We start from the raw sequence: 24,410 nt of genomic DNA on the forward strand, positions 1-24,410 counted from the left end.
GCCAACGTGTCAGCTATCCCGTGAGGGGTATAGGGTTTCGCTATTAGGAATTTCTATAAACAAACTATAGAGACCACGTGACTTTGATGACGATGTGTTAATTAATCAGGCATGTATATGGAATATGCTACCACAAATAATTAAGGGCGGTAGATAAGATATATCGCAACTCTTGTAGAGTTTTCAGGCCTTGGTATCCCAGTCCTTCAAACGTAACTTTCGATGGTTGACAGAGATTGCATATTGCAAAATTAAACCATTTTATCTCCAAAGTTTATTTTTGTTTACGATAATAAAGAGAAAAAACAACCATATAGAATGCTGTGTTCTGAATATATATTTTTTTCACCCTTGCGATAAATACAGTTTTGTAGCCCAGTCCCTACTCTCATACTTAAATGAATGTTAGCTACATAAGCAGCCAAAAACAAAGAAAAAAGAACTGAGAAGGCAAATCTCCATGGCAATAATTTAGGTGTGAGATCAGGATTAAACTCGAGGATGTGTTAATAACTCATTGTTTATTGAGAGGCTTGAACCAAAAGGGGCCGGGTATGGGTGGGTGGGGGGGGGGGGTACCCATATATACATGGATTAAAATAGCCAGTGAACTTCTCCCTGATAAGAATGTCCTGAGCCAGTCGGACTGATGTCAATGTGATAAAACAGTGACGCAAACAGTGTTTGTAATAACATGTTCCATATTGTTTTCTAGTGAGTTAATGTGCGTACTATTTCTGTTGCCACAGAAACTGGTGATCGTGTCACTCAATCCAGGGAGCTGCTACTCTAACCTGCTCAATCTATTGCTGTTAATACAATATATAGACTGACCCCTTCACTTTTTCTTGGAAGGGAACCTACCATGTTTAACAACTCGACATAATTCTTGCTTAGGCTAGAAGGAAACATGTAATTAATTAAACTACAGTACAATGATAACCCTTGTTTCACGAACAAACAAAAAAAGGCAAGTGTGTGCATGTGTTAAAGAGAATGTACATTGATTTGCTTTAGGCTTTAGAAAACCTGTGTTACCTCATCTAATGCCAAAGCAAGAGGGAAAGGAGGGTAGACTCACTGTGGCAAGTGGTGGGGGTAATGGGGGGGGGGAGGTGACATGCCCTGGTAACGTTGGTACACCGACAGTCGTGTAAGACAATCCACTTTAATTTGAAGAAAAGAAACATGCCAAAGAACAAAAACAAACCTATTAATGACAAACAATTAAATTTTAGATACTTTGTGTAAATTAAGCCTTCACGATTTTTTACATCAGGCTGAGGGTAGACTTACTTTGACGAGTGTGGGGGGGGGGGGCGATGGGTTAGATGTCCTGGCCATATGGATACATACCGATAGTCGTGCAAGAACATTTGGATACGATTTGAATAAAAACAAAATCCGGGTACGATCACAAACCAAATTAAATTGCAACAAATACTTGGTGACATTTCTTAGACTTGCTGCAAGTCATTTGTCATCTATATGTATTCTTAAAAACTTGAATATAACCAGGCGTAAGGCATTACATATTTTCTTAATACAATAAAATATATCATCTGTATATTGAAACTATACACTATATTCGACATATGAGTAGTCGTATCATAAACTCCCACCAAAATAGATATTTCAAAATGTTTCATAAAGTGTTCTGTCCAGGAACCTGCACTTATACTTTCTATCGTTAGCTTTGAATGCTAAAGGTAGATTACTTTAACTCAACTCATGTGACTATGTCTGATTAGGGACTTGCACTTCAGTTGATATTATTTAGAAATAAGGAAGAAGAAAATAAAATGAATATTGATAACATTGTCTTGGTTAAGCTTACCTTTCTTCTACATTCGCCAGAAAACCGAATATATATATAAACAGATTTGAAAGAAAACTTAGTCATAGCAGGAACGTAACCACCATTTTGAAATGAGACCAGGGGGAGGGGGGGGGGTGGCCTAAGATATTACGTCGTCCAGGGGGAGGGTTCCACCTCCACTTAAATATAACTTGGTAAAATCATAAATGGATGATTAAATGTAATATTCCGTCTGTCGGTGAAAAAAGCTGAACCACTTTGATATTGTGTGTGTTGGGGGGGGGGGGGGAGCGGAGGGGTGTTGGTAAACCCCCAGCCTTAGTACACGTAGTTACGTTCCCGAGGGATAGTTGTACAATTGATTTATCTTTACAACATTAGTAGCCCATATACGAATATAGCATAATGGCCTGTGATATGGGCGATATCACGTGAGCCATGGATATTACAACGGAGCATCATAACAGTGTAAGTGTAGGTAAACAAAAATGAACCACACATCAAAATGTTTTCGCCTAGTCTTCTGACATCTTGGGTTAAGAGGGGCGTGTAGTTAATACCACCGAGAGCACTTAACAACCTCTCCCTACCTCATAAGGTAATCATGAGTCCTGGCACGTCCATTAGGGCGGATTGTGGGTCGATACAGGTTTTACATTCTGATACTGCGACGGCGCAGACGCCGGTGGGACATACGTTTCATAGCCAACGTTATCTCGATGGACGCTGTCTAATTGGCGGTTGTTATCCGAATGCATTCTGGCTTTATTAGTAACTCTTAGTCGATAGCAAAGATAGACACACATGAAAGCTAGGATGAAGATGATTACAAGTAATATGGCTATTACAGTGATAAAGGTTATGGAATTCTTTGATCCACAATTTCCATCATCAACGCCACCATTATCGTCTAACTGTGTGGTTGAGCTGTCGATGGTCGATTTGGTCACTGCAGATGTGGTACTACTCTTGGGTATATCTCTTTGAGCTACTCCAACTCTTATGAAAGATCTTCCATACGCGATGCATAAAACGGTATGGATGTTGAGGAAAGGAACTGCCTTCCCTGTTAGGTTAATAGTAGATATACCAGCCACGTTTTGGTTGATGCTTACTTTCAAATTTGTAATCAAAACATCATTCACTATGTCACCATCATCACCGTATACAGTCCACTTTATCTCTGCGGGTGGGTTGCTCTTGCAGGAGAAAGAGAGACCACTCATCACATCCGAGAAAGAACTCGGGGAGATGGTCACGGCGGGTTCGGAGATTATCTGAAACGACAATCGGCAAAGGTTTGTGGTCGACCCATTTTTGTCTAACATGCTACATACCAGCGGATTTGGTATGTCGGAAACATTCACGTTTTGAGAAATAAACGTTAAATTTTCGAATATATGTAAGTCTGCAGATGGGGCATCGAGACCGTTCCACGTCAGTCGCTGAGGTGGGTCGGTGAGGGGCGCAACACATGTCAGATTTAAAGATTCGCGCGTCGTGCCCGAGCTTCCAATTGAAGAGGTACACCGAGGCTGAGGTGGTTCTTCAGACAACAAGGTGAAACCAACACTATCGTCAACAATGTAACTGGTGTAATCAGCGTTCATGCTTTGAAGTCGGCATGTGAAAATTATCCGCTTATGCGAACCAATATTTCGTGGAAAATTGACTGTAGTAATAAAATTTGCATGAGCCATTCTCCTACCGACACTGCTTCTGTTTTCGAATAGTTCTATACTCCCGTTAACAGGTATAAAACTTGCCCGACAAGAAACGTTAATCGACTTAATAAATGAGTGAGCGCCATATTCACCAAATCCAACTTGTATGGCTCCTTGTATTGAAGTCACAACTGAGGGTTCTGCAATGACCTCTCGGCAATGAAATAATGTAAATACAACGAGACAAACAAAGTAGTTACAATATACCGAAGGCCTATAATATATACCTGGAGCCTGGTTGCTTTATAATGCAGGCTAGAGAACTTTCAGGTTCCATCCACTGACCATCTATGCATACATTCCATGATGGGCGCAATTTGAATTGAGGGGGGGGGGGCTGTAACGATTTGCCCTACAAATGTATCCAATATGGAAGGGCGTACTGGTGACTGATCCCCCTCATCTCATGACGAGGAATGTCAACAGTGATACATATCATAACATCGTCTCGGACAGAGGAAAGCATGGAGTGCGAACTGTGTCAAAATTCCACCAACATCATCAATGTCAGAGTAGTTGGGCAAGCTTAGAATCTGTCTAATTACCTGAGGCTGACTCTTATTTTACGGAACTACTGACTCTCAAACAAGATTTTTGCAGTTCAGTTTTATTTATTTCTGCAGTGCCCGAAACAATATCATTGCCCGAATTTTCACGGAAATATCTTGTTGTGTGTCTATGAGGGTGGGGGGGGGGGTGGCTGCAGCACCCTCGCTTCGCCTTTGACGCCTATGCATTACATCATACTAGTCGATATATGTATGTATATATATATATATATATATATATATATTTATCCCTCTGTTAGTCTATACATGTAAATCTTTCTCTTCGAAAAGCCTGATAGTGAGAAGTGTAGACTTTATACAATCACAGACAGTGACGACGATAATAATTTTGTTAATGAAAGGAGAGGGATGAAGCAGTGTCTAATGTTGTAACAACTTTGATTGGAAGTTTTGTTACACACTACCCAAGTGGTTTGATCTTTTGTATGTATTTCAAAACAAAAATAGTAATTTTAATGAGGTTTACATACCATACTAAATTTACTCTAGTAACGTTTTTCTTTCGTTTTCCTTCCCCCCCCCCCCCACATATACCGAGGAATTACCACACGTAGGCTCATGATCTGATCTCCTGACCACGTATTATCTTAATAACATCATGGCGGCTGCTGGTGAAGGTGTTACAAATCGCAGGTTTTGTTGGATAAATTAATGTAGTTAGTAGGTTCAGTTAAACTTTTGATATTTTCCAAATGACATTTTACATATGAATACAGATTTAACATAAACCAGAAGAGAATGCTAAACTGCATTGGAGTTTCAAGGACGTAACTAGCTTCATCTTTTAGAAATGCGATATAGCTTAGGATATCATGCGTACAAGGTTTTCACGGATTGCTCACCTGAAAGAACCATTGGCCTACACTGAAAGAAAAGGGGTGGGGGGGGGGTGGGGATTTGGTACTCAATACGACATTAAGCCCAAAATCCCGTCTTGAGATATGTTTATAAGGTTTACCCCATGAACTGACATTTGATCAGTAAAAATAGAATAGAAATCCTGTTTTCCTTTTTGAGATACGATCTTTATAATGCTATCAGACTTTGACCTTTGTTGATGGAAATCAAATGACCTCTGAGACATCTAATCAAAAACATTAGGACCCTTTGATTTCAACAATTGGACATCCATATATTGCAAATACATACACTGCAAAGTTTTCCTACTTCAGATTCAATGTTGACAAAAAATTAAAACATTGACTTATGATGACATCAAATAACTTTTGACCTCCAATAAAACAATAGGTCGGTCTACTTAAGATGAAGCCTCTTCAAACCGGTATATAAACACATAAATGACATCGAAGTTTCCCTTCTTGAGAATAACGTTGTGAGTTTCTGGATGTCAAAGGTCAGTGACCTTTGACATCCAGAAGGAACAGTGTGGTTCATTTACTCAATTTGGAGCATCGGCACACTATAACCACGAGCAAGTTATCCGAGATAACATTCCTGATACATCGTATTTAATAAGAAGTTTACATATTCTGAATGCTGACCTTAACATGTAATTCCGAATGTACTCTGTTCTGTTATAATATGTAAATACACCATATACACTAAATGTACAAATATATACATAAATCATATGCATTTAGCATTAATTACAAAAATATACTTTAATCTGCAGTTTGAAATAGATCCAACATTTCCCATCGGCACCTCAGTACTGGTACAAATGTAAATATTAAGCCATTGTTTTATAAATTATCATACCTATACTGACTCAAACCATGTACTTTTGATGTTGAACACAGAGTACTCTTGGATGACGCTAAACATATTTTATTTTCGCCATTTTAATTGCTTAGTCTCAACTATAAGGGGATGGTGGTGGGGCTTCCCTCAAAACATGGAATGGCCTGATAGTAGTGTAACTATAGTGTTGTTTAATGGCCCACACGTACAAACTTAATTTTATTGCTTTAAGCCATTATTGTATGTCTATATATTGCGGCGGAGCAGATGCCGGTGAAACGTATGGTTCATATGCAACGTTATCTTGCATGACGCTGTCTTGTTGGTGGTTTGTATCTGACTGTGCCGTGTCTGTGACTCTCGATCGAAGGTAAACGTATACGCATACAATAGCTAGGACAAAGTTATAATGACCACCGAGATAGTTATTACAATGATAAATGCTGTAGAATTATCAGATCCACTTATTTCATTATCAACGCCACCATTATCGTCTAACTGTGTGGTTGAGCTGTCGATGGTCGATTTGGTCACTGCAGATGTGGTACTGCCTGTGGTTGATGTGGTACTAGTACTCTTGGGTATTTCTCTTTGAGCTTCTCCAACTCTTATGAAAGATCTTCCATACGCGATGCACAAAACGGTATGGATGTTGAGGGAAGGAACTGCCCTTCCACTTAGGTTAATAGTAGATGTACCAGCCACGGTTTGGTTGATGCTTACGTTTAAGTATTTATTCAAAACATCATTCAATATGTCACCATCATCACCGAATACAGTCCACTGTATCTCTGCGGGTGGGTTGCTCTTGCAGGAGAAAGAGATGGGACCACTCATCACATCCGAGAAAGAACTCGGGAAGATGGTCACGTCAGGTTCGGAGATTATCTGAAACGACAATTGGCAAATGTTTTTGGCTGACCCACTTTCGTTTAACATGCTACACACCAGCGGATTTGGTATGTCGGAAACATTCACGTATTGAGAAAGAAACGCGAAATTTTCGTTCGTACGGAAGTTTGCAGATGGGGCATCGAGACCGTTCCACGTCAGTCGCTGAAGTGAGTCGGTGAGGGGCGCAACACATGTCAGATTTAAAGATTCGCGCGTCGTGCCCGAGCTTCCAATTGAAGAGATGCACCGAGGCTGAGGTGGTTCTTCAGACCACAAGGTGAAACCAACACTATGGTAAAAAATGTAACTGGTGTAATCAGCGTTCATGCTTTGAAATCGGCATGTGAATATTATCCGCTCATGCCAACTAATATTTCGTGGAAAAGTGACTGTAGTAATAACATTTGCATGAGCCAGACTCCTACCGACACTGCTTCTGTTTTCGAATAGTTCTATACTCCCGTTAACAGGTATAAAACTTGCCCGACAAGAAACGTTAATTGAATTTCTAAATGGGTTAGCGCCATATTCACGAAATCCAATTCGTCTGGCTCCTTGTATTGATGTAACAACTGCGGGTTCTGCAATGACTTCTCGGCAATGAAATAATGTAAATACAACGAGACAAACAAAGTAAGCTTTCATCCTGTCGCACTCAATCCAGCATAGGATATAATTAAAAAGTTTCAAATCTCCAAACCTTTGCATGGACCAACTGTTAACCTCTTGCAAGTCGTTAAAACAGTGCTGGATAATAGTTTACGCCAGTTCATATCATAAAATTACACAATAAAGGTACGCTATGGAAAGGAAAGACAAGCCATTTTGCTTTTTCATCCACGCGTGCAAGTTATCCAAATGATTATATTGAAAGCAAAGACTAGAGTTGAAGTTTGTATGTCTCTGCACGGCAAATGACAAAACAAGGAAGTGATAAAAATCACAATCTAAGCACAGTGTCTACTTGCTAGTTAATACTATCGGAATGGTTCCTACTAAGTAGGGGGAGAAAGAGGCTCAAGTTTTGTTTGGTGTGAAATTTTGGTGTTCCTGTTACAAAGTACACAACTGTAACTGGATCATTTTAGTTTGAAGAATATAATAGTAATTATATATGAGGGTATCCTAATATAGTCAATTCAAGGAGGTTTTCCTCGTAGAACCTCCTCCTTGGTCAGACATAGTGTAGTAGTTTCATCCGGGGTTTAGCAAACCAAACATGAAGTAATTTGAAACCCTTTCCAAGGAATGATCGTGGATGAACACCGACCTTTACAAAGCTTTTTTTTCAGTGGCGTGTGCAGGATTTCAAAGGTGTGTGTGGGGAGGGGGGTGGGGATTAAACATTTCCCTGACTGATTAAGGTAGGGGCATGAGCCTTAATGGATGTACCAGGGGCAAATGAAGATTTTAAAAGTAGGGGTGCTGACCCTACGATCATTGAAGCTGACTCTCATATAGGGGAGGGGGGGGGGAGTGGTCTGGGTTTCTCCCAAATATATGTCCAATGTTGCATTCTGAGCTGTATTTAGATTATAAGTTAGATCTATGTACGTAGATCTAAACGCTAGCCTGGTTGTGGTATTAAATAATATACAATTCACAATTATCCAGACTGATTTTAGGTAGAGGCCTGAACCGTTCAGGGAGGGACAGAGGCGAGTCATGAAGTTTATATAGTAGGTGGTGTTGACCCTAGGATCATTGAAGCTGATTCCCTTGTAGAGGGGGGGATGGGTGTGGGGGCTCTCTTCTATGAGAAATATCATTTAGCCGTCAAATGGTGCATTCTGAGACGTAGTAGTGGTCTATTTTTTTATCCCCGGATGAATGTAAAAAGCCCCCTTCTGAACCACCCCCCCTCCCCGGACTGAAGATGGGATAGGGCATGGCCCCTACCCCTACTCCTTGGGCACGCCTCTACTTCTCTTTTCGATCAGTGTTCTAACATTACGAGACAGTACACTCCTGTCATCACAGGACCACCAATTTAACATCTTCATTCGCAGAAACGACATGAAAGCTCGGCATCTGAGTAGGCAGCACTACTCTAGGCTTAACTAGTGAGTGGAGAGTGAAGGTACCACCCCAATCAGGGTGAACAGAAACAAAAATGGTTTGGAAAAGAACCCAAACGCACAGTTCCCAATTCTCAAACCTGAAAATACGATATCCAATGAAAACTCCCCCTCAACAGACTGTAGCACAAGCAGCAAATTTTGAATAGATCAGGAGAATCCAATTCCTGGTGAGCTTTTCAACCAGGAACCCGAGGAATACGATGTACACCAGCCTTTTATTATATTCCGTCGCTTTATGCAAATTAGTTGGATAGATCAGCTTAAGACTAATATGAATGATTTGCGTATATGTGACAGCTTCCCGTCGATTTTGTTTTGTCCTTACTTAGCCAGAGTGTTTACCAGCTGTAGCATGCAAAGGATTTGAAAGTTGGGTTGGGGTGGGGAAGGGTGCAAATTCTAAATTTACCCGACTGATTTTAGGAAGGGACATGACCTTTTATGGGAGGTGCACAGACGAATCAAGGATTTTATAAAGGAGGGGTGTGGCCCCGTAGGGTCGTTGTGGTCGACTCCCATGTACTTTGGTCTGGTGGTCCCTCCCCCAGCAAAACCAGATTAGACATAATAAATGTCAAATGGTGCATCCTAAGGCATATTTAGACTATAAGTTACTGTATGTAGGTCTATCATGTCTAAGTTAACACATTGACTTATAATTTCTACTTTTTATATTTACTCTTTGTACACTACAAGTGATAAAACAAATGAATGAAAGAACTCTCTAAATGCAAAGTTTTGCTATTGATAAAGACTTAATTTTTGTGAGGTTGAAATAAAGGGTGGGGGGGGGGCAGGGGTGTAGATCCAATTATGTCATAACCTTCATAGCAGGTGTGGAAATGTACCATATTCTAATGCAGGGTTGTCCAACCTACCGTCTGCGTGCCACAGTGTGGCCCGCTGCAGAGTTGCGTCCGGCCCGCCAGAGATGCTCTACGGTGCGAAATTTTAGTGAGCAGACTTTTTGATAACAATTTGAAGCTATATATTCAATCATACGAACCTTCTGGGTCCAAAAAACTGCATACAGGTCAGTTTGTGTGACACTGTCTCAGCGGAGGGGAGGGGGGGGGAGGCGGCTGAACTTTATTCATCTGTTTTATCAGGAAGGAAAATAAATCAGTGCACTCCGCGCGCAGTGCTCACATTTTGTTGCCTTGGGCCTCGGGCAAAAAATCGAAAGTAGGGTTCATGTGGCCCCCTCCATCATCATAATCATTCCATATGGCCCTCCTCTACAAAAGGTTGGACAACCCTGTTCTAATGGATGCAGCTAACTGGTGCATGAGTTATACACGTTTGCTGTGTAATTCTGTCATAGCGGACTCCAAAGTCATCACAACCAAGAATTCTATTTCAATGAGTCCGAAAATATTATTACAAGTGATGTTTCAATTAAAGGTGGGAAAATTACCCAGTTCCATTGTTACCATTCTTTTTTTATGTTGTCACAGGTGGTAACTGTTTTGAAGACAATGTGTGTGAAACTTCACAACTTGTGCAAACTAGGAACTAAACCTGAGCTTGAATTATAGCTGGCCTATTCTGACAAAAAGTGCATTTCTTTATATGAGACTTTTGATCGGTGAATTGTAGAGAAGGAAGTTGGTAACTAATTGTTCTCATGAAGGTTATCTTTCTATCTTCTTATATTCTTAAAAAAATTACTGTTCCTTCTTGCATAATAAATAAATGAATAAATAGTGCACTTTATCATAACGATAATTTAATCCAACTATACAATGTTAGCAATAATCATAAGGCAAAAAGGAATCGTCGCTTGACTCACTGTTTGTCAACTGACTACAGAAAAAACAATTTTCAACGATACATCAGACACCCAGTTGGGACAATCTTTGTCTACACTGTACTGTCGTGTCCCGCTTCAGAGCACTGGTACTGTCAGTATGAGCAGTATGAATATCATGTTTCTATCATATAAAGGTTAGGAACTGTTTGTACTGTCAATACGAGTGCTTTGAAGCATGGCATATGGAAGAAATGTTTAGAGAGGTATTAGCATTAGGAAATTGTCCCAACTGGCTGCATCAGAAGCATTGTTGGACATAACGTCTTCAGTTATAATAAAACTAAACGTTTGAAAAAATCAACAGCTTTTTCATTTCTGGCCTGCTTGCCTATCAAGACAATGTGAATATAATAGACATTACACATAATAGGAAAACAACTATCATGCGATACTATGTCCTGTGTTTTGGCTATGTTAATTAACATAGACCCAAACTCACACAATGTCCTGATTTACTTTCATCCTAATTACCCTAATGACTTAGGAACACACAATTCAAAGCATCAGTTAATAACTAGGGTAATTTTTTTTATTTGAGTTGTCAGACATGTAATAGACATTACACATACAGTAGTAGGAAAACAACCATAACGCGCTACTTCGTCCTGTGTTTCAGATATGTCAATTAACATGGACCCACACTCACACAATGTCCTGATTTAGTCCCATCCTTATTACCCTAATGACTTAGGAACTCACAATTAAAAGCATCAGTTAATAACTAGGGTAATTTTTTTACTTGAGTTGTCAGCGGATAATTTAGTGTTCACATTTTTGTGTAGCAGTTACGAAGGCTCTTAAGTTTGTCCGATACATATACTATGAATCCTTCGTAAAAAAAAACTGTTATACATCTTAGGAATTGTATAGCTAGCAACTGACCATTTTTGCAATGCCATACTGGATAAATTAATTCCTTGGTTGCTGATGTTTGCAGGACCAAATTCAGGCTTGAATTCTCTTCATTCTTCATGTAGTATCAACCATCCTCAAAATAAGAATTTCTGTGATATCAATCCTTACTGCTCTGAGTACGAGAACCGTACAAGAACCATACAAGAACCGCACAAGAACCACACAAGAACCTTACAAGTACCATACAAGAACCTATGAAGGGAGAACAATAAAAACAAAAAAATTGGACAGAATAACAAAATAAAGAAGTCACAATCTCTGAGTCTGATTTGAAACATTCCTCAACAAAACATTATGTTATAAGTGTCGTATTTTCAGACAAGATATATTCAATTTAAATCATTCAAATTATAAATAGGTGTGAAGTTAGTTCATTTAATTAAGCTTGATACGAAGATGATGACCAATGATGATATAAAGATAAAAATGGCCAAAATATAAATAGTAAACAGTGCCATCATACTCATTATAAAATGAAGAGAGAATTAGGTAATTAACATATTAATTTATTTGTCTCATTAATGAATTGTTAACTTACTTCAATAGCAATTTAATGATATTTGCTGATTAATGATTCATGACATTATTTTAACAAAATAGAGTACACAAAAAATGTGAGAGATTATAATATTTTGTTATTTCTTTCCCCTTTTTCAGAGTTGACTTTGCCTAGTGTTAGGTAAAATATTTCTACTATTATCATGTTTATATCCACTTTGACCTTTCAATGGCAATTTATATCAGAGCATTTTCGAGATGTTTTGATAGTTACCGCAGAGATACACCGGCTTAAAACATTTCATGTAACGGTTTGATACAGTCCGATCATGAAAGTGACAGCCTGTCTGGGTAAACACCAGGCCTTGAAATTTGGGCTAAACATGCCAGCTAAATGCCAGTGGATTTCGCTGTTTGCCAGTACAAACAACTAAAAGCTAAAAATAAAAATAAATGGCACTGGCAATATTCTACCAGTACATAGCTCAAGTTCACCGGCGTCCCATCGTCCGAGACGACCAACCTTATAAGGCTTATAAGGTTATAAGGTTGTCCGACGTCATTTTTTGTTTATAAACATTGCTTAGGATGTCCGACAGACGACTAGCATTTGCCGTGTGTTCAACACTTTGAACAAAACTCAGAAAATCCTTATTCTTGAAAATCAAAATCTGTCCCCAAAAAGTGGTAGTGATAGTGATGGTATCGCCCCCATTCATGCATAAGTAAGTCAGATTTTGGTACGTTCAATGAGGGTAAAATACTACACTTTAGCTGTATGCCCACCTATTCGCATCGCTAACTTGCATTTAGCATGTCTTGTTATTAGTAAAGACAATGTGGATACTGTACATATGCACTAATGGTACGTACAGTGTCATATACTTTGTACACTACAGACCCTGGCGGATGCACGCATGTATGAAAACGCTACCTGGAGTACAATTTGTATGCAGTGCTATACTGTGCATGTGGGCAAACAGCATGTTAATTTATGTTGCTGCAAAGTACATGCTGTATACCCTGGGCTTACCCTCCGCTTCTGGAAATGATCGGAAACGATTACAGAAATCATTTTCACTACCATTTTCGCAACCCAACATGATGAATCATGAACAGTGTCATACATCACATAAAATGTCTATAAACTTTACACTCAGTTTTGTTAGCAGGATTTTTAAAGTTAAAACATCTTGCCAATGTTTGGGTCTGCTCAGAAAAACTTGCTTCCCTACAGTCCTACATGAACACATGCACTTTTAAGTACCACTATAGGAATGCACAATACTTAGTTATAATGACCCCTGATAACCATTGGCTTGTGAACAAAAAATCAAATGATGAAAGCTGTAACTAGTAAACAACGCCGAAATTATTGTCAAATTCTAAAGCACAAAGTTTGCCGTAGACTAGTTACCATATAGCTACAAGTAGTTGCATTTAAACAACACTCTTTGTATTCATTAAGCATTATTGCCAATCGAATCACAAGATATTTGGAAACCTGCATTGAATATTTTTAGCATGAAAATCATCTGTAAGGGAGCTGTTGTTAACTCTGTACTTGCAGTTGATTGTTATGATTTATTTGTTTGGAAACAAATTCCATCATCTGCACAAAGGATTGGAATTTTGGTTCTTTTAAGAAGAAGTTGTGGCTTTTGAAAAGAAATAAATATATCCATTCAAAATATTGTTTATGTTTGTAATAGGTCTAGCTGTGAGTGCGTGCACTTCAGGTTTCCTTCCCGCAATATGAATGTTTTGTGTCCCTGGCTAAAAGATTGCATCCCAGATACAGAATCCTGCGTTATTAACAATACTGTACACTACAGTTCTGTCCAAATTTTTGCAAAGTCAATCTTGGTAAGACTAGTCACTAAGAGTACTTAAGCCTCAGGGTGGCATACTCCTATTAGAGTCTATATCCATCCGCTCGATTGTTCTCCTGTTTCAGGAAAAGTGCCAAAATGCAGCAGGAGAACACCTTTTTTGACATGTTATCAATCATGATCTGGTTTTTTGTGGCTTGCATGTTGAAGATCATGAATGGAAGTATGTGTGGTGCAACAATTGGGTCAATTGAGGCAATTTTAGACCCCTTTAGGCCTCCCAGGAGCAGCGTACGAAAATTGTTTTCTACTGAGTGAAGAGGTTTGTTCACAAGTGCAAAAACTTCAGGCTCTGTTAGCAAAAAATCTGCATGGTCATGGTACGGAAAATGTGGTGGTGCCATGAAAGGCCAACTTGTCAGCTATCCGGTGATAGGTTGCGTTTAGCTAGTGAGAACTTCTATCTAGACTTAGAGACCACATTACTTTTGTGATTTAGTGTTTAAGTCAACAGGGCTTTTAATGGGCTACTGTACCTTATGCCGACATAATAGACCTGCGTAGCCTAACGTTAGAACTCACCTACAAGGCTAAATTGATACATTGTAGTATTACTTACGTATGGCTCTCCCATGAGGGAAATCACTTTAAAAATTGAAGTGTTGGAAACTTGCAGGACATCGACAGCTAACATAATAGTCCCTGGGCATTTAAGCTTAAGGATAATACTGCCACCACACAGTAGTATTACCCCGTTCCACACTGTGCGGTTCATGAGCTTCAGGGTAATACTGCCACCACATGGTAGTATTACCCCGTTCCACACTGTCTGGGTTCGGGGTCTCATACATTCTGACCATTGAAGTGTTTACCGTATCACGGGTAAAATACTTCTTTCATAGTTTGAGAAAGATTGATGATTTAATCACATACCATGTACGTGTGAATCGCAGTGAGTTCAATCAATGGACCAGTGACTTGCTGCATTACTTTGTCAAGTTTGTTCCTGAGGCTCAAACTGTTGCACTTGTTTCAAACACTCTTCTAATATGAATTTCTTCTCCTGCATTAGCTGTACTGTCATATAATGATGATAACTATCACTCTTAATGGATAGTAACTCCTGTAAATAAAAACAACAACAATAACAACAATATCAACAAATGATTATAAAAAGAAAGTGTAACAAAAACAAAAAAATTATGTATACATTTTGTAAGGACGTATCACTTAAAAGCATCCATAGTTTTCTCCTTGGTGGGCAGAGGATAAACAACTGCCCATAGTAACAACCCAGTGACCTTTGACATGGGTCTATTACATCATCCTTGTTTAGACCATGGTGTGTCACATGGTCACATAGGGCACCATTGTTTTACTTTGGTTTATTTTTGGAATCAACAAGTCCAGACCTGTTGGGGAGGAGAGATTGGGGGGGAAAAGAGAAGGTGAGAGGGAGAGTGGAATTAGCTTTAGGAGAGGGTGGATTGCAGCTAGGGAGGAGAGAAGCAGTATTTTCTTATACTCTTGTCAGATTATTATGTAGAGATTTTCAATAAATTAGATATGTAGCTTTTACCCTATTATTGGTGTTCATTTCCATTTCTTTTGTGTGTGAATTGGACATTCTCAACCCAATGTTCCAGGTTGGAGCTTTATGACAACATTCTTACTTTAAAGCAGTAAATATCATTATTCCAATTTTTCACATAGTTTAATCAGTGTTGAAAAGTTACAGACAAGAAACTCGGCTACAACTTCAGCAGTTACTTGGAAACTTAAAGCTCTACTAATTAATGAAAAATGGATGACAAATCAATAAAAGTCACTTATATCTTTGATTTCAGGATATCAAGTATTTTAGGTCAAGAAAATCACTTCTTGAAAATGGGAAACTTACAAGCACAAATATCTTTCTTCATGCACTGTTCGAACCAACCATGAATAACTCTTGATAACAGAGAGATTCTACAAAAATTTGGGGCACTTGGTGAGACATGTCAAGACTAAAATGCTAACCAAGGGCAACTTTTTATGGTGTCTTTTACTGTCTGTTACTTGGACGACCAGGTCTTTCATCTTGGTTGTCTGAACAGCAAGTTCCGTTGTCCAACAAAATGTATCAAAATAAACAAAGAATGATCAATATACATACACTGTAGGAGAGATGTGTAGGTTTGGTGAATAAATCACTTGCTTTGGGCCAGTAAAAATCCCCTTTGGATGGAGCACAGGCCTACCACTATTTTATTTTATTTCAGTATCATCTATGTAATGGGTGGGGTGGGGGCTGGGGAAGGAGTGATACCAATTTATAATTGTACATTTTTTTGGGTGGCTGGGGGTATTCAGTTTCAATACAACCTGGGTTTGTTATAAACAACTAGTCTTCCACCAGACGAGTTCCAAAGCTGCGTTTGGTTGTCATAACAGAAATTTGGTCACCTAGGATGATTACCAAGTGAAAGGCAAAATGCAAAGACAAAAATATTACGGGAGGGGAGAGGTGGTGGTTGGTGTGAAATGGTGCAAAACGTTGCAGCCACCAAAAACCACCCTCTTGAATTCATATGTTGCATGGTCACTTTACATCTGACCGCTACAGACTTTCACAAGGATAGATATCATCTTACCTGACTGCTGGTGACCCCTTTCGCTAAATAATTGCAAAGGATATTTTGCACCGCCCGTCTACTTCTCGCGAGGCACTCCTGAGATGGTTCTTCGCCCCCTAATAGGCCAACCCACTCTCCTCTTCCATATTGCTCTTGGCCCATGCACAGAATATTCAAACTGACGGTGAGGTGCCAGGAGGGTCCGTTCAACGAGCAACTGATGTCCCAGATGCCCTTTGCCTCTATCCTCTCAAACCTCTTCGGCAAGACGCTCCCTGTCTCCGAGACCCAGGCATCCATCACTTCTGACGAGAACTTGATAACATCCTCTGAAGAGGATCGCGAAGTGAAAAAATGGGTAAATTTATGGCGAATGTACAGTAAGTTGAACTGTTTGGCAAACACACTGGAAGGGAGAACACATAGTAGGCCCATTTACTGACACTTGTTGTGAATAGCTACAGTATATATACTTCTAAAACAGTACTCCTTATTTGTCAATTATGAGTCATATCTTATTTCTCTGCTTTCGTTTAATGATATTTTCTTTTGGCGTACATGGGGATTTTCTTTTAATAAATATATATAGTCAATGTTACCTTGTCCACATAGTCAAACAGTCAGTCAGTCAGACAGACAGACATATAGATAGACAGATAGATAGAAAGAAGGATAGATAGAAAGAAGGATAGATAGAAAGAAGGATAGATAGAAAGAAGGATAGATGGATGGATGGATGGATGGATGGATGGATGGATGGATGGATGGATGGATGGATGGATGGATGGATGGATGGATGGATGGATGGATGGATGGATGGATGGATGGATGGATGGATGGATGGATGGATGGATGGATGGATGGATGGATGGATGGATGGATGGATGGATGGATGGATGGATGGATGGATGGATGGATGGATGGATGGATGGATGGATGGATGGATAGATAGATAGATAGATAGAAATTTGGTACCACAAAACCATCTCCAAGGGGACCACTAACCTTTGGTTATAGCGACCACACTATGTGGGTTCGTGGGTTCCACGAAACCATATTCAAGGAGGAGGGTCTCATTATCATGTGGGCCATAATGGATGAAGACCTGATCAAATTTGTTGTACGGTGTGGTAGTTTGTATCTCGTAGCATTGTTTGATGGAATTGAAGGAACCAGCCACCTGCTTGTGCAAGAGTTGTTAAATATGACTGAAATCATAAATTCAGCTGTAATACAATGATATTAAGCTAACAGTACTTAGAATAACCTTTACCCTGTGGCTTTACAAGAGAACAAAAGACATTCTACACTGCTGTATAGTAGTTCTTAAGCACCTTATAAACAATTACCAATCAACCATACAAACTCACTGGAGCATTACCAAAAACAAGTTTTGTCATGCTCTACCCAAAAAAAAAAAAATGGGGACGTTCCCTGTATATTTAATAGAAACAGCGTTTGGTTTCATTAAACTGCGGAATTTCAACAATCTTCTCCAAACACCTTATCGCAAAAAAAGGGTACAACAGGGCAAATTATTTAATGGTCTTCCATGAACCAAATTTCTGCACGGATGACCAGAATCAGCTTCGGTGGTCTAGTTTCAGATTGCATCGTAACTAAATACTCTCAAATTGGTATATAAATGATAAATTAAAAATATCACCTTCCATTACATTGGAGGTACTGAAATAAAACCAGACTAGTGGTAGGCCTAAGATCCACTCGAAGGCCCAAGGTTGGTGTTCTATTGACCCAACTTGCACATTTCTCCTACAGTGGACATACTGGTCATTCTTTGTTAACTTTTTTAATTCCTTTTTGGAACCAAATCTGCCATTCAGATAGCTAAAAAAGAAAGACCTGCATGTGCAGTGGACATCCACAGACAATTCATTAAAGTGTGCCCTTTACAACAACTACAAGATAAAGAAAACCTTTCACAAATGTGGTGACGGGTAAATGTATAAAATTTTGTGAGCCTGGAAGTTTCGACGAATCTTATTAAATAACTATTGAAATATTTACCTCTGCGGTTGATGAATGATTGAGAAGGTCCAAGAACGGAGCTAAAACGTAGACGTCTCGTTCCGATGGGTCAACCAAGCGATGACTGCCAGCCTCTTCTACCTTATAATACAAAGTTCTTGTATTGACAGCAGACCAAGCCCACTTGAAATCGTCAAAGTCAAAAGAAAAATCGCTCAAAAAGTGACACTCCTGGCCAAACTCAAAAAATTTGGTTAATTTGCTGAAACCATCACACAATAAGCTGTTCTGTTCTGTGGCTCGTTGCCTCAGTGGGGCTGGAAGAAGTTGCAGTTCTTCTGAAGTGAAGTATGATGGGGTACTAAAGGCATCAGGAAGGCTTCCGATGTATGGTGCCCAAAAAGATGAGGATCCTTTCTGTCTCTCGTAGATGACAAAGGCACAGAGTAGGAGTCTGGCAGTTAATTTGACTGGAAAACTGTATGAAAAGAAGTGAGATGATATCAAACTTCTTTCACTGCCAAGAGTAAATCTCAATGTTACTTCACTATGCTGTTATGGTTGGGTAGTTAAAGGCAGCACTTAGCATCACAAGCAAGTTAGCACCTGGGAGGTTGTGGATTCACGCTCCTTCAGTTGTGGGTCACGATGAGATGAGTTTCTTCATCCATGAGGAATCCATTTTCTCTATGAAAATGATCTTCCAAATTTGGTACAATAAGTCATGCCTGGTTGCCGCCCAAAATCAAGTTTGGTTTGCCCATATGCATGTGTTACTTCTTAACATAGTGACATAACTGCTTTCCAGGCCAAAATTCACAGGACATCAGATGCAATGAATTTGAAAACCTGATGATTTTAATACACTGTACACAGTAAGGATGTAGCTTAAACCATAATGTCAATAACCCCTGCTTGAAGATTTGATCACCTTTATCTGTGGTGGTCTTATGATATTGTTTATCAAGTGCAATGGGCCAATGTTTTAATGTTACTTTTGTGCTAATCTTTGCAAAGCTTAGTTATGCAAATAAGCAATTATTTGAATAATCTTGATGTGAAAATTTGAACCAAGAAGGTAGGTCACAGTCATTTTTACCTTGTCCACACAGTAATGTTACCTTTTCCACACAGTCATTGTCACTTTGTCCATGTAGTCAATGTTATGTTGTCCACACAGTCAATGTTGTCCACACAGTCATATTTACCTTGTCCACATAGTCATTGTCACCTTGTCCACACAGTCACTGTTAACTTGTCCTCATAGTCATTGGTCACCTTGTCCACACAGTCAATGTTACCTTGTCCACAGTCAATGTTACCTTGTACACACAGTCACTGCCACCTTGTCCACAGTCAATGGTACTTTGTTCATATGTAGTCATTGTTACCTTGTCAACACAGTCATTGTCACCTTGTCAACATAGTCAATGTTACCTTGTCCACAGCAATATTACCTTGTCCACACAGTCATTGTTAACTTGTCCAAACAGTCAATGTTACCTTGTCCACACAGTCAATGTCACCTTGTCCACACAGCCACTGTTACCTTCAATGTTACCTTCAATGTAATCTCCTTCACAAGCCCAATTTGAACACAGGCGGTGAAGTGTTAAATGGTTCAACTACCATTTACTTTATTGAAACATTTCTCTTGAAAACTTTCCACTTACGTTTTCAGAACATCTTTCAGTTCACTCCTGAGAACCACTTGGCTGGTAATGAGTAGATTTGATGGGATTGATACAATGACATCACCAGGCTGTTCAAATAAAAACAAATAAAAAATATTGATCAGTCAAAGTAGTTTAAAACACTGTAATGCCAGAAATCGTTGGGGTGTTAATACTGTCATTCTCAGGAGTGCCTCCCTCTGCCCCTGCCCCCCCATGGGCCAATAAAAAAATCAGAAATTACGACAAAAGAATGATAACGATAGCAACATCAAGCACCTATAAGTTATTTAAATACAGCTACATTAGAAATCTAAAGAAAGCTAACATAAATGGGACAACAGTGATTCATATTTTTCCCCAAAGAGGGCTTTAAACCCCACAATTGAGAAAAATACCAATGAAACCAAAGTTGCTGTGAGAGAAGTCTAATGAATCTCAATGTACCTTAAAACCCAACAGTCATTAGTACTTCCTTCCCAACGCTGCTGTGCCCCCCCCCCCCCTCAAATATGCTTCAAATTCAATTAATGGTCACTAAGTTTCAAAGGTCAACAAATGCATTTTAATCCTGTTGTAAAGGCATTTTGTCTTCATGTCATGCATTGACTTCGCTAATCTACTGTAGCACTAGTAAATGTTTGGGAATAATTTTAGTTGATATAATAATTAGTCAAACATCCCAAAAGGAAATCTTGAAAGGGTTTAGCAGCCTTAGAAACTGAGGCAAACAATCAAAGCAGCTAACTTCAGTTTGTTCTCATTTTCTCGAGAGTAAGAGAGGTTCTTACTGTAGTGTTTGTCACTGATGTAGATTCTGTTTGCTTCTGGTTATGTTACCGAAATGGCCCCAATTCTTTGGAAACAAAGCTGTTAACTTTTAAAATTATATGGAAATATGAAATGTGCATTTATATACCATATAGTTGAGGTAAAACCTTTACGTTATTATAGAGCTTGCATTTATATAGTAAAAAGAACCTGAAAAATTAATTGTGTACCTTCATTGACTTGGTAGCCATCAGACCCCTGCCAGTATCTGTAATAGGGAATTAAACAAGCAAGAGTGCAAAATTGTGAAAAGTTTGTCAATACAAATATTAATATTTCAGTATTAAATCAACAATTTTCTGTTTGTGGTAGGTTCTTCAAATATAAACATTTCTCCACTTGCTGGAAAGATGCAAGTGTTCAAAAACATTTTACTGGCTAGAATCAAGGTCCCCCCTGGCATTTTCCTGAATTACAACACACATTAATTACTGTAAAGACTTACGGGAGCAGCCCAACTATATTTGCTGGTAATAAACACAATAACATTGCTAATGTTTAGGTACAGTAAGGACATCACGCCGGCTTTTTTACTTTGATTGTTGCCTGACTAATTATAAATGTCTTTATGTTCTTAAAGGCATTGAAGACTCGCCCCAAACCGAATGCGGCCATCTGAAAAAGTTAACTCTCTGTTGCTTGCAAGTGACGTTTTGTTTGTGTCGCTACAAAATGCAGACAGTAAAGAAACGTGATACCTTGTAATCTTTAGCTGGACCTGAGATGTCTAGCTGTATCGTGTATAAACTGTGCTGTGAATATTGACCGCAGCTGTATGTACTGACTGTACACTAGTGTTTAATTACTGACGGTAGCAAGCTGTGTGTGTATTTTCTGGGATCAATGGTGGTGTCTAACACTTCTGTTACACCTCATTCGAAACTAGGTCAGATTTCCGGCATTGGACGTTTCCTTTTTGCGCGAGTCTTCACACCCTTTAATGTCTTCTGGCACAAAAATGCAAGCTTACTTGTGCCTTCTCTTCCTACTACCACTAATAGCCTGTATAATAAACAAGATTACAGGTTTTCCAAAATAGTGCAGCTAGAGTGATTCTTCACATGAGTCAAAGTCTGAAAATACAGTATCTCCTCAGCTCTATATCACCTTCACTGGCTTCCAATTCAACAAAGAATCCAATTCAAAATTCTTTTGCTAACATGGAAGGTCCACCATGGGCAAACACCTCAACATTCGTGTGATCTCATCTCCCCTTATACAAGCTAACTAGTTCACTCTGCTGTCACAATGCTAATCTCCTTATTGAGCCTCGCTTCAAATTCAATGGATACAGTGGTCGTGCATTTTCTAGAATTGGCCCTCGTTTATGGAATTCCATGCCACATGAACTCGGACATTACCACTCACTGAACATTTTCAAGAAACAGCTTAGAACCTCTCTCCTTCAAGGCACTGGCTTAATTTTGAAGTGTTCCACGATATCAGTGCTTTATAAATATTGATTGATGGTGATATAGCCTGAATTTCCAGACCTGGGCATTTTATTAAGTCTGATGGAAGATTTATGTTACTACTACAGTTAGCATCTATTTTAACTTCAAAAGAAAGTATGAAGGCTATAATAAACAAAAAAATCAGTCAGTCAAAGAAGAGGGATTAATCAAAAGTGAGGAAAGTACCACAGTCGTACCATGAAAATATGTTGGTCTCAATGGGTATCCACCTGCTCCATTGGCATTGAGCCACTGCTGCAATTCGACATATTTTTTCTCCTGAGAGATGTTCCTTTGGCAATCTAAATGGTCAAAAAAAGGATTCAAGGTTTTTCTTTTAAAGCAATGGATTATCTCAGTTTTTAAACAAAGAGGATTTAAAAAAGCAGTATTTATATATAGCCTACATATATCATAAAGGCTAAGGAATACCTCATTAACTCACTGGATCCCCTTTTCAATACCCTCAGATATTATCAATCAAGACTTAATAGTAATTTGAACATCTATAACTGGGCTTAGAGGTGATATATGGGCCCCTTGGCCAAGAGGATTCCAATCTTTCTTTACTAATTTCTTTACTAAAGATTAATATATTGTCAACAAACATCTGGGCAATCTTTATTGTTATCCTTGGTTTAACTGAAAAACAAATCTTGGCCTAACTTTAGAATCCGTACCATATGAATGGGAAAGCTTACTTCGAATCGGCAGAATAAGGTTAGGTGTTAGGAAGTAGGGTTAGGGAGTAGGAATTAGGGTTAGGAAGTAGGGTTAGGGAGTAGGGAATAGGGTTAGGGGTTAGGAAGTAGGGTCGAATGGTACGGATTCTAAATTACTGTAGTACCCAAATCTCTGCAACTGATTCTTAATTAGGCTAAACTGAATTTAATCCAAATAGGGATAATTCAACCATCATTATCTGGAAACATATTGATTTCATATGGAATGCCTTCAAAGAGTTTGTTGGCCATCTTTGGATGTAGGGACCATTCTAGGTAATCAAACTAAAATGTGGTAAATTTGCATAATGGTTTGCTAAAATGTAAATCCTACTGGTACAGTAGTTCCCTAACCCAACACTATACAAGCTTACTGTTCAGGAAATAACTCAGCTCTACCCACTGCAATAAATGCTGTCATAATCTGCAAGCTAGTATCATTTATGAGAATTTGCCATATATTCATTCTTCATTGATGAAGAATGAATTTATATTATAAGCGATATTGTCTTAAAATGAGCACTCAATTTCGAAATTTTTTAAGTTTGGGTATGTAATACATCATCAGGACCAACCAGCAACCAACAGATGAAACTTTAATGTTTTAAAAACATTGCTGTTTTGAAAATGGACATATTGTAGTACTAGTACTAGCCTACAGTATATCACAATATGGATTCATATCTAGGCCTAGCCTATATGGAAAATCAAATATTGCACCAACCATCCTGAATTTCCTATGACATGCAGGAACACATTTGTTTGTAGTCTATCGCCGATTTGACGTTTTAGCAATTTAAAAGGTTATAATGTTACCCGTAACTCATGTGCAATATAATAACGTCGGTTTAGTACAATTTTGCACTAACTGTTAGGCCAAAATGAATTATTATTATAACGTTCGGTCGCAGTAGCCTAAACCATTACTGTGGAAAGCTAGGCCTAACACTAAGTAACATGTTTAAGTTCATGCATGGTAAAGTAGTACGCCATCACCTCGCGTGAATCATATAACCAAAACAGGGGCAGTGGAAATGCATTGAAAACAAACCGATTTTCGACCTTCTTTTCTCCCGACGTCTACCTGTTCTTCCACGACCGGAAACGTGTTGCTTTACTTGTAAATCAGCCATACATAAATTTGTTTACAAATATAGCAGACGACAGTGGTAGTCATCGTCGATGTTGCCAGACGGTTATATACTCCATCGGCTAACACATTCAGTAAAAATCTGCCAGTTTACACCGCGCTGGTACTTGACCAAAGCAAAACTATGCAT

At 38.9% G+C, this 24,410-nt stretch overlaps 2 protein-coding genes across 7 annotated transcripts; both read right to left on the bottom strand.

Annotated features, from left to right (window-relative positions):
• Nucleotides 1-319: 319 nt before the first annotated feature.
• On the bottom strand, nt 320-8,417 carry LOC139975287 (uncharacterized). Its single transcript, XM_071983083.1, has 2 exons — nt 7,299-8,417; nt 320-3,693 (listed from the first exon to the last, which is right to left on the bottom strand). Exons 1-2 carry the CDS (start codon nt 7,413-7,415, stop codon nt 2,443-2,445), a joined length of 1,368 nt encoding a protein of 455 aa, XP_071839184.1. The 5' UTR covers nt 7,416-8,417; the 3' UTR covers nt 320-2,442.
• On the bottom strand, nt 4,660-24,338 carry LOC139975286 (SET domain-containing protein 4-like). Of its 6 annotated transcripts, none has more exons than XM_071983077.1 (9): nt 24,182-24,338; nt 22,606-22,710; nt 21,125-21,162; nt 20,124-20,212; nt 18,490-18,928; nt 17,467-17,641; nt 16,480-16,790; nt 14,780-14,969; nt 4,660-6,701 (listed from the first exon to the last, which is right to left on the bottom strand). In XM_071983077.1, the coding sequence occupies exons 1-8, from the start codon at nt 24,261-24,263 to the stop codon at nt 14,841-14,843; spliced, it is 1,368 nt and encodes a 455-aa protein (XP_071839178.1). In that variant the 5' UTR covers nt 24,264-24,338; the 3' UTR covers nt 4,660-6,701; nt 14,780-14,840. The 6 variants fall into 6 exon arrangements, with proteins under 6 accessions (XP_071839178.1, XP_071839177.1, XP_071839180.1 ...); XM_071983076.1 differs by lacking the exon at nt 4,660-6,701 and adding an exon at nt 9,442-11,708; XM_071983079.1 differs by lacking the exon at nt 4,660-6,701 and adding an exon at nt 9,442-11,708 and having other exon boundaries at nt 24,193-24,298.
• Nucleotides 24,339-24,410: the final 72 nt, after the last annotated feature.

Source organism: Apostichopus japonicus, chromosome 10 (assembly GCF_037975245.1).
Source record: "Apostichopus japonicus isolate 1M-3 chromosome 10, ASM3797524v1, whole genome shotgun sequence".
In the NCBI taxonomy this organism is placed as follows: Eukaryota; Metazoa; Echinodermata; class Holothuroidea; order Aspidochirotida; family Stichopodidae; genus Apostichopus; species Apostichopus japonicus.